This window comes from Trematomus bernacchii, unplaced genomic scaffold, assembly GCF_902827165.1.
Source record: "Trematomus bernacchii unplaced genomic scaffold, fTreBer1.1, whole genome shotgun sequence".
NCBI classification, from domain to species: Eukaryota; Metazoa; Chordata; class Actinopteri; order Perciformes; family Nototheniidae; genus Trematomus; species Trematomus bernacchii.
In genome coordinates, this window is record NW_022987709.1 from 1608645 (window position 1) to 1625534 (window position 16890).

The 16890-nt window shown below is 42.0% G+C and overlaps 2 protein-coding genes across 2 annotated transcripts in view; one reads left to right on the plus strand and one right to left on the minus strand.

Annotated features, from left to right (window-relative positions):
* The window catches only part of apc2 (APC regulator of WNT signaling pathway 2), a 50330-nt gene extending 40625 nt beyond the window's left edge, over positions 1–9705 (plus strand). Inside the window, exon 24 of the mRNA XM_034140894.1 lies at positions 552–9705. Within this exon, the coding sequence (XP_033996785.1) occupies positions 552–6099 (5548 nt within the window). The 3' untranslated portion in view covers positions 6100–9705. The remainder of the gene's footprint in view (positions 1–551) is intronic.
* A 70-nt stretch (positions 9706–9775) lies between these two features.
* Positions 9776–14903, minus strand: cunh19orf25 (chromosome unknown C19orf25 homolog). Its single transcript, XM_034140890.1, has 3 exons — positions 14728–14903; positions 13920–14092; positions 9776–11841 (listed from the first exon to the last, which is right to left on the minus strand). Exons 2-3 carry the CDS (start codon positions 14059–14061, stop codon positions 11669–11671), a joined length of 315 nt encoding a protein of 104 aa, XP_033996781.1. The 5' UTR covers positions 14062–14092; positions 14728–14903; the 3' UTR covers positions 9776–11668.
* Between the last annotated feature and the right edge of the window lie 1987 nt (positions 14904–16890).

Genomic DNA, 16890 nt, shown 5'->3' on the forward strand with positions numbered 1-16890 from the left:
TTCTGAGTTTGTTCTAATCTGTCAAAATGACGGACTGCTTTCAGATTTTTCCGTCATTGTTAAAAAATATCCGTCATAGACGGAAAATATTCGGTTAACACAACCTCTGCTTTAGTCACAGATGTCTCAGAGCAAATGCCATCTGCTAATGAAACCTGAAGATGTATTTGAAAATTCAAAGAAATTTAAGATAATTAATCTTAAATTAAGATTTTTTTTGTCATGTGACCTGGTTCTTACGTTTAATACAACTTGTAATCGGACACGGGATTGTGCCACTCAAACATTGCTTTTTGAAACAGTACTGCACTTTTAAAAGTATGTATTTAATCAATTTCTAAAGAAATCAATTGAAAAACTGTCTGATGGGATTCTTGCCAGTTACATTATTGTTTGTTAAATAGAGAACAGAGTTTTCTAGTCAACATACTCATGTAGTTAATTGGGGTAAAATGTCAATTCAAACTAGAATGGTTCTTTAATGTACCAAGTAATTGCTTCAGCTGCAGATAATAATTATATTAAAATGTATTTTGCTTTCTTACTTCAAGGCAAATCCTCAGGGACCACAACTGCCTCCAGACTCTGCTGCAGCACCTGCGGTCCCACAGTCTGACAATAGTGAGCAACGCCTGCGGAACTCTCTGGAACCTCTCTGCCCGTAGTCCAAAAGACCAGGAGCTGCTCTGGGATCTTAGTGCAGTTAGCATGCTGCGCAACCTTATCCACTCCAAGCACAAGATGATAGCCATGGGCAGCGCTGCAGCTTTAAGGAATCTCCTCACAAATCGACCCCTAAAATATAAGGATGCTGCCGTAGTATCCCCTGGGTCCTGCATGCCGTCACTTTACATGAGGAAACAGAAGGCTCTGGAGGCAGAGCTGGATGCCAAACACCTTGCAGATACTTTTGACACCCTGGAGAAACAAAGCCCCAAGAATCTGACACTTAACAAGCCACTACGCCACATTGAGAGTCTGGCGAAGGATTATGCATCTGATTCTGGTTGTTTTGATGATGATGAGGCACCCAACGTCTCCAGTAGCCTGGACACTGGGAGTTTCTCGATGCTCTCTATGTTCCTTACAAACTCTAACTTCTTGCAAAACCAACCACGCAAGAGGGACAGTGAACCTGAGAGAGATGTAGACATCCCTCAGATGGTCGAGAAGAGACAAGCTCCTCCTGACGATTTGGTATCTGCTGCTGCAGAGAAGCTGGCCAAAAAGATCACCAACACGGTTGCCAAGATAGACAGGTTAGTGGAGGACATCAACATGCAAACATCATCGGAGGACAGTTTTAGCCTCAGCTCTGAAGACCACTTGGCGGACTGGCCTTATGGGCTGGATGAACTAAATGAAGCCCGTGCAAAATCATGCTCCCCTTGCCGTCTCTCCGAAACAAGCAGCTTGGCCCACAGGGAACGGCTCAGTAGAGCCCATGCCCTCTTGCGCCTCAAAACGGCCAATACAAATGTATCAACAGACAGCCTAAACAGTGGAAGCACCAGTGATGGCTACTGTGGAAGCAAAGACCAGATGCGACCTGCTCCAAAACCTCTAACAATGCAACAGCGTCCCAACCAGCTTGATCTCAAGGTGGCCCATCACGATTACTTCAATGTAGCGTCTGCACTGAATGAGACTAACCATCAATACATTCCGGAGAGAGATTCTGTGGACAACAAAGATGCAAGAGGTGAAGAGCTCAGCAGCACAGATGCAGAAAAGTATCAGGATCAACCTGTACAAACGCCTGTCAGTGCTTGTACTAAACTCTCCTCTGATGTCAGCATGACTTCAATTCAACTGTCTCCTTCTTATCAACAGGTTCCACTTATTCAGAGTGTGGCTAAATTTGGTGTAGCAAAGACAGCAATCAATGTACAGGCTGCCCAAGCAATGAGGAGGCAAGCATGGGTACCTACTGTGATGACTGGGGCTAGTATTACTACATTTTCTCCAATGTCATCCACCAGAAGCCCAACTATTGGGGCGATGGAGACGATCCAGAAATACTCGGTGGAGAACACCCCAATTTGCTTCTCCCGCTGCAGTTCACTCTCCTCCCTCTCTTCTGGCGACGGAGCATTGGATGGACAAAGTGAAAATGAGCTAGAGAGTGACTCATCATTAGAAATAATTGAAGTAGAAGATGGGGAAGAGGTGAAAAGAGCTGAAGAGGATGAAACCTTGGAGGATCTGAGTGACAGTCAGCTGCTAATGACTGACTCAAAAACATTCCCCAGCAAAGAGACGGATCCCATTGAGATTCCCTGTCATGCCAAACGGGAAAAGGTGTTCCTTAGAGGAGCTTCACCAGCCATACTTGAAGACAGATCTCCATCAAGTTCATCTGAAAACTACATCCACGAGACCCCCCTGATAATGAGTCGCTGTAGCTCAGTCAGTTCCCTGGGTAGTTTTGAGTCTCCTTCTATTGCCAGCTCAATCCAAAGTGATCCATGCAGTGAGATGATAGATGGAACAATAAGCCCTAGTGATCTACCTGACAGCCCGGGTCAAACCATGCCTCCTAGTCGAAGTAAAACTCCATGTTGCATTGAGTCAAATGGACAAGAAACACAGGCCACAGGAATTGCAGGTCAATGGGAAAACAGCCTGCGAAAGTTCATGGAGATTGCAGACTCCAAGGAGAGGTTTAACCTTCCTCCTGACTTGGACACTATGATCTACTTTACAGTGGAAAAGCCAACTGAAAACTTCTCTTGTGCTTCGAGTTTGAGTGCACTGCCTCTTCACGAACACTACATACAAAAAGATGTTGAGCTGAAATTGACCCCCCTACTCCAGCAAAATGACAAAAATCTTCCTTTCCCTGATGAGCATGAGCAAGGATTTGACCATGGTGAGAGATATAGTGAGGGCAACTCAGATGATGACATAGAAATCTTAAAGGAATGCATCAACTCAGCAATGCCCTCCAAGTTCAGACAAGTAAGACCTTCCCTGATGACCACCATCCCTCCTCATATTCTCAATTCTCAGATCCGAAAACAGATTCACGTTCCAGTGTACATGATGCTTCCAAATGGTAAAACCCAAATGTGTCCTGGAAGGAGATTCGTCATCCCCCAAAAGGACTTCATATTTGACGATTCGTCCTTCACTGATTCTGCAGAAGGTACACCAGTCAACTTCTCCAGCACAACATCCCTTAGTGATGAAACACTTCAGTATTCAGTAAAGGAGAGGGGAGCTAACGACTGCACAGCTAAAGGTATAAACAAACAGGAATTGCTTGACGATGAGGCAAAGAGGATAGAAGACTTGAGGATATTCTCACACTTCCATAAACCCAACAAGATGAACTACCCACCAGAGATACAAATGAATCGAACAACCAAACACATCATCCCGACGCAGAGGGTGCTGTTGCAGAGCAAAGAGGTAGCAGATAGGGTGGCAAACCAAAGAAACCGTGATAAGTCACCAAACCAGCAAAATAATAGGCAAGGTCAAGGTACGGTCAGGAAACTGGAATTGCCCGTCATTAAGCAAAACAAAGAAGGTAACCTAAATGTTCGATCACAAAAAGGGAAAACAGTCTTTCGGCAAATGACACAATCTTCCGAGGACAGTAACAGCTTCTATGATGATAAAAAGGAAGCAATCAAACGAACAAGCAGAAAACAAATCAGGGAAGAAAGTAGAAACACTCTCTCCCGGAGCATGACAAATATTGGCAGTGTTGATCATTCCCAAGCAATTTCAAGAGGATTTCAAAGGATAAAACAAAATCTGATTAAGGATGAATCACTGGCATGTTACTCACTCAGCTCTTCACTTAGCTCACTGAGTGATGCTGAGTTTGAGCCTCATAAATCAAAAGCCCATAAAATATGGTACAAAAACAGACACAACAAAACACTGAATATGATGAAACAAACAAAGACTATAAACATTCACAGCCAATACGAAGATCCAAGCTCGCCAAGCTCTGTCAGCATGGATTCAGAGGATGACCTTCTTCAGAAATGCATAACATCTGCCATGCCTAGGCAGAGAAGAAGGCTTGCTGCCAGAAAGAAAAAAGCAGAAAATACTCAAAAACAAAAGACCTCTGATGGGTGGAACATGAATGAGGAAATGGATATGGATGAGGAAATGGATAGTGATGATACAGCATGGGATAAAGATTCAGACCTCAATAGTGTTGAATGGAGAGCCATACAAGAAGGTGCTAATTGTGTTGTCACTGGGTTGCAGGCATCAAGGTCTCAGGACCCATCTTCTGAAGAGACTGAATCAGTCCTGTCATTTATGTCAACATCCAGCTTTACACCCAAAGAAAGGAAGTTTGCTAAAGATAAAAAGGCAAATAAACCTCTTGACTTTGCGCAGCGCAAGCCAGTTCCAAACCTACCAATGGTTTTCAGAGGCAGGACAGTGATCTATACACCGAAAAAGGAGACGGCTCCATCACAAATACCTCCTCCTAGAAAAATAACAACCAAGACAGATGCTCCAAAGAACCCAAACCTTGCTCAGCACAGATCAAAGAGCCTTCACAGATTAGGTTGGCCCCAGGATATTGAACTATCTTTGCCAAAGAGAAGCTCTACTCCACCTCCAAGGATACCAAAAAGTTCATCCTCTGGATCATCACAAAGCTCTACACCATCTAAACAGTCACAGAAGAAGATAACATCCCCGACTCAGACAAATAAAGCCAACCAGAAAAAGAATGCCTCATTACCTAGTAGCCCGCCAGCTACAAGCCCCCCTGAAAGAAAGGGACGCTCTCCTGTTATGAAACAAAATGAAAAGTCTGCACCACCTAAAACTCAAAAGTCTCCTGTCCGAATTCCTTTTATGCAAAATTCAGTCAGGCCAAGACCTCTGTCACCTCTAGTAACTAACAAAACAACCACCACACAAACCAATCAGGTCAATGGCAAACGTTTGGCCCCCACCAATCGTTTTGGACTGGTCAGGATGACTTCTGTCCATTCAAGTGGTGGTGAGTCTGAGCGCAATGGATTTTTGAGACAGCTGACTTTCATTAAGGAATCACAGAACGCGCTTAGACGTGATAACTCAGCACGCAACATGTCAGGATCTCAAAATGGATCCCCGCGCAGAACAATTCCTGGAGCTACAGCTGTCTTCCTTTGCTCATCACGCTGTCAGGAACTAAAGGTATCTGTGCAAACTCCCAGACGGGTGCAAGTAAAAGATCCAAGACAAACAGAGCAGAGGTCAGACCGCCTTCAGAAGCAGAGTGCAACCCTCTCCAGAGCAACCTCCAGTGAAAGAGACCTATCTGCAAGACGCCCATCCAGAAGAACCAGTTCTGAAAGCCCTTGCAGGTTGGCTCAGCGAAACGGGCCTGGCAGAGTGTCTGGACCCAAGCAGCAACAAGACAAGGATAACTTTAAACGTCATGCTTCATCACCAAGCCTAAACATACTGAGCCGGGTGACAAGCCGTTCCTCCCTCCGTTCGTCCTCATCTGATTCAAGCGGAAGAGCAAAGAGCGAGGATGATACAAAGAAGAAAGTGCAGAGATCTGCATCACGGCTTAATGAAAGAGTCACCTGGAGGAGGATCAGGGATGAAGATGTATCTCAGATCTTGAAAAGCACTCTGCCAGCAAATGCATTACCTCTGGTGACTTCTCCTGACGGGGAACAGCCAAAGCCACTGGCTCTACCAGGAAAACTGCCAACAATTCTACTTGCGTCTCGCAAGACAAGCGATGCGACAGTCCAGACAGAGGATTTTACAAACAACAAGACCAACTCAAGCACCTCTCCAACGGTTGAAACAGCTCAGGTGATTTCAGAGGAAGTGTCACGCTTTGCTCTACTTAAGAAGATTAGTTCAACCTCTGGGAGTAACCTGCAGGATGGAGATTCTGACGTCTCCCCAAGGAGCCACAGTACTGTCTCCACAGGAACGTCTGATTCCCACGTCAGTGGAGTTGTCCATTTCCGCCAAGGATCCCCCAGCAAGGCCGCCCGTATCACTCCATTTAATTATACTCCAAGCCCCATTTCCTGCAACCTACAAGACATGCAGAGCCAGAGAGCCTCGGTCAATGAAAAGTCTGGGGAGAAAAGCGAGTCGTAAGACATTTAGTGGATTACTGGACGACATGGATTACTCTACTGTGATCCTGGATGAAACTCAGGTGGACAGTCTAGGAGCGTGGTGGCCCATATACCTCGGGTATTTACCCTTTACTTTCCCCATTCACTGCATTCAAGTCCTTCTCTCTGAACAATTGATCAAAGCTTCCATCTACCATTCATACAAGGTTGGATGTATGCTTTAAGAGAGGTCGGACAAGAACAGACCAGAAATAACAATGCACTTCAGAGAAAAATCTCACATGAAAAGGAAGTGCATCTTTTTGTACTTTTTTTGTATTTGTAGAATAATCATTGCCTGTTAGAAACGTAGTGAAAACATGAAGCAAAAGACAATGAACTTGATTTCAGCACATCGGTTTTCTGGACGGAATCGATAAAAGAACAATATTATGCAAATTCTTGAAGGATTACTCAGCTGGACTTTTACCTGAAAATGTACAAACTGTGGATGACTGTTGACAGACTCTCACAAATGACGCCAATACACTGAAATGTTAAGCATTTTTTACATACAGTTAATCAATGCTTTGGGCCTCTTAATCCCTAATCAACTGAATTATAATACACTGCTTGTCTTTTTTCTCTCCATATTTCTCCAGTAGGTCTGGGGTTACATTTAAGAAAATACTTCAGATTAACAGTGCAATTACCTTATTTAGATTATATAGTGATTTCGGAATGATATCGATGTGTATTACAGGTTAACGGTATGAACAATTCTAAATTCAAAAGCTAAACATTTTGCAATATGTATTTAAATATTTTTAATGAGCAAAAAAACATTTTTGAGGCAACTGTTTGACTTTAGTTGTATTAGTGTACATCTACATATATATATATATATATATATATACATATATGTAGATATTATCATATCTCCCCAGCTCAACTTTGGTAAAAAATTATTAATAATAAAGTATACTGAGCGGCAATTTTAGGAGGAATATGATTATTCCCGACACCTACTCTACTCTAGTTAAATCCCTGCTGCAGAACAAATGATAGCATCCTGTGGTTTTCCAAACTATAAGCAGATTCTGGTATTTACTCTCTCCTGTACTCTTTGTCTTAATCAGTTTTGTAAATAACATACAGATATACAAAATCTCCAAAGCTTCCTTGTGGGCAAAATAATCTGTGTTGCTCGATGACAGCATGCATATATACTGTATATCATTGACTGTATACACACACCTGTTAACATTGTGGAGGGACAATTAAGTTGTTATTCAGAGGTAAAATAATTTCTAGACAAGAGCATTTCTAGCCATCTGTAATTAGGTGCTGAAAAGACATATAATGGTATAAACTGTCAGCATAGCTGAACAAAGCGACTACAGTACATGCTTCTTTTCATCTAATAACATGACATCATTGTTATGTTTGATTCTATATTCAGGCATTATTGCTGTTGAGTATTCCTTGTCCAGAAACAAAATGATTTCATCCAGTGATGGGGCGGCTTTGAGTCAATGGACATGTGTCCTTACAAAAATCTTTATAACTTGTTAATATCCGCTTAACTGTGTTGCTGTAAAGTAGTGATAGGTTGAGAAGAAGTTGAATATTAAGACAATGAATATTCTCTGTTGTTGTAACATCGCTCCTCCGTGTGTGCTGCTGGAAGACAAAAGACAGAACTAACATTCATCATTCATCTACCTAAAGGGGCTCATTATTCATAAAACAAGGTTTATTATTTACCACACTGAACCTACTGTATTTCCAAAGCATGTTTTGATTATGAATAAAGAACAAGTAGAATTTGAATGCGAAACTTCAGGTCCCCCTGGCCATTTAAATAATATATAGTGGGTAGAAGGGGGTATCATGCACCCCCCTGAAATATACTTCTAATCAGCTTTTCTAGATTGGAATAATTGTGTAGAAAATGATTAGCTATGTTAAAAAGTTGGCAAATTGTCCCACATATATATTTTTTTCAAAATTAGTGTGCCTATTACCCTAGAAATCGAGTTTCACTCTTTTTACTCCTTTCACTATATCTCAGCCATTATTGCAGATAAATTAACAAATAATGTGTCTAGACCCATGTTTTGATGGTCAAGGAACACAATAAAACTATTCTTAAAGTGATCACATGTGTCTGTGGCATGCTATTATGCTAATTAGTGCCGCCATTACAAGAAAATAGCATTTTAGTCTTGTACCAAGAAGGGTGTATTTTGCACCGACACAGAAATATACTTATAATCAGTGTTTCCAAAATGGAAAAAGTATGTAGAAAATGATGAGCCAACCCAACTAATATACAGTACAGGTGAACAACCCTGAAATCTGTTATCATATGAGTATCAATCACCTGGTTGGTTTGATTAAGTTAATTTAGAAATGATCTCATTGTGCATTACCTTTTGTAAAAACTCTGCCTGAGTAGTCCGAGTTTTTAAAAGTGCAGTTGTAGAAAATGGGTAGACAAATGATATAAACAGAGAAAAAAGGGGCTTGATCTGAGTACAGATTTAAAGCTGAAACTGACTTTAAACATGCAAACACACATTTACTGCAGGCTAAGAGTAGAATGATTTGTCCCTTAGTACTTTAGCCTTGATATATGTACAGGGTGTGATATTTCTGTCAAAGCTAAGGTACTTGGGCCAAGTTTGAGTGATCAACTTTAGTTTCGTAATCTATTCATTATTTAAAATGTTGAAATCAATGTGCATGTAAACATAGTGTTATCACAGCAAATATTTCTTTCAGTCAAAAAGTCAGGTAGATGATAGCTACACTAGCTGTCCTGAGTCACAACAGTTTGTGAGTAAGTGTGAATATTTGTCTAAATGTGACATTATATACACACCTGCAGGGGATGACAGGACTGTTGTGACTCTAAATCACTATATGTTTAGACTGTAAGAAATGTACATTTGTTTCATCTGTAACCAGATAAAAGTAAAGCCCAGGAGTCAACAGAACAGTTTGGCATTTTCCTAAACACGTATTTCACACATTTAAAATATTTGTCTTGCTTATTTGAACCCATAATTAAAGGCTTGAAATGAGAATTTGTAAACAGTTTGTTTGATACTTATCAAGACAGATTTTGGGTTTGAGAATCACTTTAACAGCAACTAAAAATAAAAATTAGGACGAAGAGTGAAAACTGTGTGAATGAGACGGACAGGGGGTTAGTTATCGTGTTAAAAAGCCATCAGAAGGGTCCTGGGAGTTAGTCCACCATCACCGTCAGCAACCTTGAACACGCCTGGCTGTAGACAATTGTTCATGTCCAAATTCATACAGATGGGTTTTAAATAAAATGCCAAGCACTCTGCTTTCAGCGTTTTCCAATTCACAAAATATGGATGGTTAAAACTTAGTCAAATATGACTAAATCTGTTATGAAATTAAATATTAGATACATTATAAGGTCTCTTGAAACTTACATTTTGTGGAAAGTTATTGGGCTGATGTCTAGTGTCACTCATAATAATGGCGGCCCCAGCCTGCCGTGCCTGAACAAGGCCCCCGAGGAGTTATGGTGCCATGTGAAATAGGCGAAGCAGCAGAACTGTCATAATAAATGTTTTCATCAAATAAAAAATGACGTGTTTCATTAGAACTCTGGGTCCACTTTCTTCAAACAGCTGAAGGTACGAAATTGTTAAATGAGAAGACAAAAAAAAGGACGTCATCAACATGGTGCTTTTTATTTAGTAGTGAGACATTCAATGCGTCTTGTTAATAAAGAGGTTTAGACTGAACATGAGGCCAGTTTTAGGAGGTGAAATATGTACAAGTAACCTCAACATAATAATGTGAAGTAGTGACAAGTGATGTCACATTAGAAGTTGACGGCTAGCGGCATCAGCACATGGTATTTGTGAGCAGTGTTGAATTGGTACGCTGGTTTTAAATACAGCTTGTTGTTTTGCTTGTAAAACTAAGCTTTATACTTTGTTTGTTATGAGGTATTACAGTTAAGGTAAAGGTTTGGATTAAGGTTCAAAATGTTTTAAATCAGTTAAAACAAAAGTAAGGTGTCGATCCAAACAGTAAAAACATGTTTTGGTCACGATAATGTTCGATGTTGCCTCCAGCTCATACAGGCTGTTGAAAGATCCAGTACTAACAAAAGAAAGCGGATTTTTCAATTTCCTAGATACAATATTTCTGTCAGTGAGGAACTGAAGATTGGGCTTCGAACGGCGCTTTATTCAGGATGGAGATTTGTATTCTTTTTTGGACTCTCCTTAACGTGCTTTTAATGAAATTGATGGAGAACAAAATCCTCAGCCCTCTTTTAATGAAAAAATATAAGCTTATTTAAACCATTAATGGATTTTGCACTAAAAGCACTGATAAAATACATGTATTATATTTGAATAGAAATAATATACTTGATTATATTTGGTAACCTGCTGAAGCGTCATGATAGCTTCAAATAGCGGTAGGTTTTGTCTTTCATCACTTATATTGGAAGAGCATTGTCAATATCTCATATGAACATACATTACTGCAAGAAAAACCTGGTAAAACTTAAGATGGACTTGAGAAAAAACTTAAATTTAAAGTGCAATAACACATGTCGCCATCTTAACTGCACCATGCAGACAATTCAAAACAATGGGGGCTCTTCAGCACCATAGAGGTTTGATGCTGCAAAAACCTTCCTGTCCTCAGAGCTCAGGATGAGACTGTTTAACATTTGCACTGTATGGAAAATGTAGGAACTTCAGAATTGTACAGAATAATTTAGGAAAACAATGAGATATGGGAATTTACACGACTGAACAATCACCTGGTGAAAATAACAAGGCAAATATTGACCTTACGCTCAGTAAAAACACATTGCAAAACTGTAGTTAGATCGGATTAACGACAAACGCTAAAATTGCTACATTTATTTTTGATTGAGTATAATCACATTCTCAACTATTAAAGACTTTATCTGAGAATATGTTAGCTGTCCATCATAGCATGACAAATATAACATCACTTCATACTGTAAAGTTTTTGCAAACCAGTTGGATATTTACTTAAACAGCGAAGTGATATACCACTCTTTTACTGCCACTGTCGCCTTTTTTGATGTGATGATCCAACATGACGCAGAGATCCAGCAGTGCTTTGGTGTGACACTGTGCCCCGTCTCCCCTAAAACACATCAACTTCCCAGTCAAACAAAAAAGTAATCATAATCACACCAGTTTAAGATCGTAACCAGCAAAAGCAGAAATCGACCCAATTGAACTAGTAATTGGTCAGTTTGTGATTTTATGGCAATATGTCTAGTATTGATTGAAGAAGTAAACTGCAACTTCAGTTGATAATGTCTGTAACCATTGTATCAGTCAAGATCTCAGCCTTATTGTAATTTTTACCTTCATTCTATCCGCTCTTACCGTCAGCAACAACCCTCACATGTTTCCCGAGGTCAGGAGCTGCCTACACTGGGCTATTTGGCTGAAGGGCACTCGGGTAGGTCTGACTGATCTAGCTGAACCACCATCCCTCTGGACTGAAAACAGTCAGTTAATGTCCCAGTAGAGAAGCAGAGGAGAGTCTCTGACAGAGTCGGGTCAGAGGGTTTGACCTCTGACCTCTGCCACGTCGCTCTGCAGCCGCTCCCCCGCCACCTGCAGCCCCTCCCTCTGCAGCTGCAGCCGGCCCCGAGCCTCCTGCAGCCGCTCCGTCAGGTCCAGATACTGAGAACACTGCCGGAACCTCAGGTCCACATCGCTGTCCGACCCGTCTGAGAAGGAGCACAACCAGGCAGTCAGCCACAGCAGAACAGGCAGTACGATACAGGAGAACAGGCAGTACACTACAGGAGAACAGGCAGTACACTACAGGAGAACAGGCGGTACGCTACAGGAGAACAGACAGTAAGCTACAGGAGAACAGGCGGTACGCTACAGGAGAACAAACAGTAAGCTACAGGAGAACAGGCGGTACGCTCCAGGAGAACAGTCAGTACACTACAGGAGAACAGGCAGTACATTTCAGGAGAACAGTCAGTACGCTACAGGAGAACAGACAGTAAGCTACAGGAGAACAGACAGTAAGCTACAGGAGAACAGACAGTACGCTACAGGAGAACAGACAGTAAGCTACAGGAGAACAGACAGTAAGCTACAGGAGAACAGGCGGTACGCTACAGGAGAACAAACAGTAAGCTACAGGAGAACAGGCGGTACGCTCCAGGAGAACAGTCAGTACACTACAGGAGAACAGGCAGTACATTTCAGGAGAACAGTCAGTACGCTACAGGAGAACAGACAGTAAGCTACAGGAGAACAGACAGTAAGCTACAGGAGAACAGACAGTACGCTACAGGAGAACAGACAGTAAGCTACAGGAGAACAGACAGTAAGCTACAGGAGAACAGGCGGTACGCTACAGGAGAACAGACAGTAAGCTACAGGAGAACAGGCGGTAAGCTACAGGAGAACAGACAGTAAACTACAGGAGAACAGGCGGTAAGCTACAGGAGAACAGACAGTAAACTACAGGAGAACAGGCGGTAAGCTACAGGAGAACAGACAGTAAGCTACAGGAGAACAGGCGGTACGCTACAGGAGAACAGACAGTAAGCTACAGGAGAACAGACAGTAAGCTACAGGAGAACAGGCGGTAAGCTACAGGAGAACAGACAGTAAGCTACAGGAGAACAGACAGTAAGCTACAGGAGAACAGGCAGTAAGCTACAGGAGAACAGACAGTACGCTACAGGAGAACAGACAGTAAGCTACAGGAGAACAGACAGTAAGCTACAGGAGAACAGACAGTAAGCTACAGGAGAACAGACAGTAAGCTACAGGAGAACAGACAGTACGCTACAGGAGAACAGACAGTAAGCTACAGGAGAACAGACAGTAAACTACAGGAGAACAGGCGGTACGCTACAGAAGAACAGTCAGTACACTACAGGAGAACAGGCGGTACGCTACAGGAGAACAGTCAGTACACTACAGGAGAACAGGCAGTACACTTCAGGAGAACAGTCAGTAAGCTACAGGAGAACAGGCGGTACGCTACAGGAGAACAGTCAGTACACTACAGGAGAACAGGCGGTACGCTACAGGAGAACAGACAGTAAGCTACAGGAGAACAGGCGGTACGCTACAGGAGAACAGACAGTAAGCTACAGGAGAACAGGCGGTACGCTACAGGAGAACAGACAGTAAGCTACAGGAGAACAGGCGGTACGCTACAGGAGAACAGTCAGTACACTACAGGAGAACAGGCAGTACACTTCAGGAGAACAGTCAGTACGCTACAGGAGAACAGTCAGTAAACTACAAATAAAAATGCAGTTAAAGGTAGTGTAGGTAAGTTTGAGAAACCGGCTCGAGATCGCTAGAATTTGAAAATACACGACCGGAGAAAATCTGCCACTTCCTTACAGAGCCCCTCCTCCAACACACACGAACGTGCACATGACCAATGAGGGCACGAGATAAGTTTGTGCACAGATGGAAGGCTGACAGGCAGGTAGGCCATCCAGTTATTTTAGCCGGGCCGGCTAAAATGATTGGTCGTGCTTTTTACAGTATTACGGCTTCCACAGATGACATTTTTCTATGGATTTTTTGTCAAAGCACTTCAGATATTCATTGCTATCGGGATGTTAAGAGCATTCAATGGAATATAACAAAAAGTGTATCTCGAGCCGGTTTCTCAAACTTACATACCCTACCTTTAAGTATACGGGAGAACCAGCTGGTAAGCTACAGAAAAAGACAGTCAGCAAACCACAAAAGAGCCAGTCAGTTCACTCAGGAGAAACAGTCAGTAAACCACAGGGGAAGCTGGGTAGTGTGGACTCACCGTGTCCAGTCTTCTCCAGGATGTTAAAGACCGGGTCACTGAGGGGGGCTCTGTTGATGTCCTCCAGGATCTGGTCCACAGTGGGGGGCTCTGGACGGCTCGGCAGAACCACACGCTTCTTGTTTTTAGAACCAAGATTCATTGTGCTGCAGACCAGGCTACACCTTCTGCATCTGCACACAAACATCATACATTCTGAGGTCAGCAGTGATCCTAAGGAGGAAACTGTGCTGTTAAAATGACAGAGAAACTGACCCTATGTCTGCCACTCCAACAGTGACACTCAGAGGGTGCTCATTAGCGACCATTGTATTTAATGTATGCCCTGTGCATCACTGACCCTTCACGTGAAGCCTTCATCGGAGCTGTTTATTAATCCGATACATTGAGAAATAATAATGTGATGGATTTTATAGTAACTAAATAATTGACTCATACGTTTCCGAAGTAATACCCGTTAGTATTAAAGTTATCTTAATAAACATAAACCTGTATAACTTCACATCAGTGGTGTCGTCTAGCTTTATTCTTTTATTTAACATTAATAACCTATCATCCAGCGTTACAGACCGAGGACATATGCTAACTAGCTAGCAAATTTGGTCTGGGCATCACAATTGGTGAAACCCGTGGAAATATGACTATGCCGAATTTAACATAAAGTCCTTCAGATTCATGAGACATCTTCGGTAAAATACGATACAGTGTAATGTTCGCCTATAAGCAGTTGTGGTCTAATGTGTTTAACTGTTAGACGGAGTTCCGCAGGTTGTTGAGCCAGCCGGAGGTTTAGTTAGCCGGTGCTTACTGGTGTTTAGTCGTCTTTCTGAAATACAGCGGCGGGTCTCAGGAATTCTCCGGAATGTCTTCTGCAACGTACACCGGACTGTAGGAAGGGAAATGACCAAAATGCTGCTAAATACAGAACTGTTTGGTAAACACGAGCCAGCGCAGGAGAGATGAGTGGACGTACTGCACCGCACGTTGACCGTCGACGACGTATTAACTGCCACGTCACTACGTCGGCATAGACGCACAGAGGCCACGCCCCCATTACACGTCATACTCTAGTCTAGTCTAACTCGATTCTGATCGGAGATTTTTATAACAATTTATTACACGGCTTCGCGTCGGGCTCCCTGATCAGCCTGTGTCGGGTGTTCTTATATAATCAGGTGTGCACATAACTTTTTGAGTGAGTTACTCAGATGAGTACCAGGAGACAGCGTTTGGTACTCACCCCACATGAAGCGTGGTGTTAATAAGTGCAGTCTTCCTCACTGTCCTCCTCAGTGTCTCCTTCACTGTCCTCTATTTACACTTCTTGCATGCTAGATGATGAAGATGATGAAGATGCACCTCCCTGTCTCTTTGTAAGCTTCCAATTTGCTTTCTCCAAAACTTGTTGCCAAAACTGTGAAGTCCTTGCATTTCCTGAGGCCAAGTTGAAGGATCAAATACTAAGAAATTATCACATGACTTGAAGTCATATCTGATTTCAGAGGTGGGAAGTAACAAAGTACACTTATTCAAGTACTGTACTTAGGTACAATTTAAGATACTTGTAGTTTACTTGAGTATTTCTATTTTATGCTACTTTGTACTTCTACTCTACTACAGTTCAGAGGTAAATCATGTACTTTTCTTCCACTACATTTATTTAATACCTTTAGTTACTTTACAGATGTGGATGAATGATGTGAAAATATAATCAAGTGTTAAATCAGACTTTTGTTCCACCTGGAGTAAATCCACAAGCTACCTTGCAGTATACAAAGTCATTCAAACTAATTTGTAAACACTTTAATGATCAATAATTATAAAACATATCATATACATTATTATGAAATGGACCAATCTGCAAAATGACTACTTTTACTGTCGCTACTTTAACTAGATTTTGATGATAATACTTTTCTAATTTTACTTGAGTAACACTTCTTCCACCTCTGTCTGATTTCAAACTCTTCCATTAACAGCCTGAGTAAGTTTGCAGCTGTGTGTTTTACTGCACTTTGTTGTAAATAAAACTGCAGCAGCTTGACCACAGAGCGTGAACGTTGTGATCAGCTGATTTTGCGCAGTTCTCCAGTGTGTGCGCGGGGCACAGAATGTGCACAGGGGAGTCTCCCACCGCAGCCAGTTGACGTAGTTTTGGTACAATTCTGTTGTACACACCGACGTTAACAGCAGCTCCGTCTGTGCACACGGCGACCAACTCTGTCGTCCAGTGATCTAAGCCTCTGCCTCCTGTGAAGCTTCACAGGTCCGTCGGTTATGTCCTGCGCGGCACGGCCAGCACCCAGTTCAATCAGTCATAGAAAGTCTGAAGATTTTAGCAGGGAGCGAAACGGCAAAGTGGCTGCTTAATGTCTTTGTTTTTTTTGGACATGTCTAATAATTTACTCCACTGAGTATTGACAAGAAACATGTGTAGGCGAAATATGTGTTTTGTTTTGATGACCTATCAGGTACGCAAAGGCGCGTTGTGACACAAGTGACGTTACGCATTTCAGATTGTTGCCGCGCATGCGTACCTGCGTACCAGTTATGTGCACCCCTGTATATAATTATCCCTTACATAGCACAGGCAGGGGCGTAGTACAAAACTCCGGGTCCTATACATAAGCTATCTCTGTGGCCCCCTTCCTCTCTTGATCCATGTCTCTAATGCACCTTTTAAAATGTATTTACAATGAGCCAACAACTGTACACATGAATCTGAAGCGGTTATTAGGGAAGTCATGAAGTATTAGTAATGAACTAAAGTAGAACTAAAGTACAAATAGTAATAATAGAAGTAATAATACTCTGTCATACATGCCAACCTTTCCAAATCCAAAAGAGGTAGGTTTGCGCCCGGCAAATGTGCACGCCCAAATTAGGTAATCAGAAGAAATGGAACCCCAGTAATTACATGTATAAACCATGTATTTAACATATATTGCATCATTTTATGCATTTTTCAGAA

Excerpts from the sequence above, each read along its gene's own strand:
- cunh19orf25 (XM_034140890.1), bottom strand. The coding sequence starts at position 14,061 with ATGAATCTTGGTTCTAAAAACAAGAAGCGTGTGGTTCTGCCGAGCCGT. Across the intron at positions 11,842-13,919 it reads CCTGGAGAAGACTGGACACG|ACGGGTCGGACAGCGATGTG; the intron begins GTGAGTCCACAC and ends GCTCCTTCTCAG.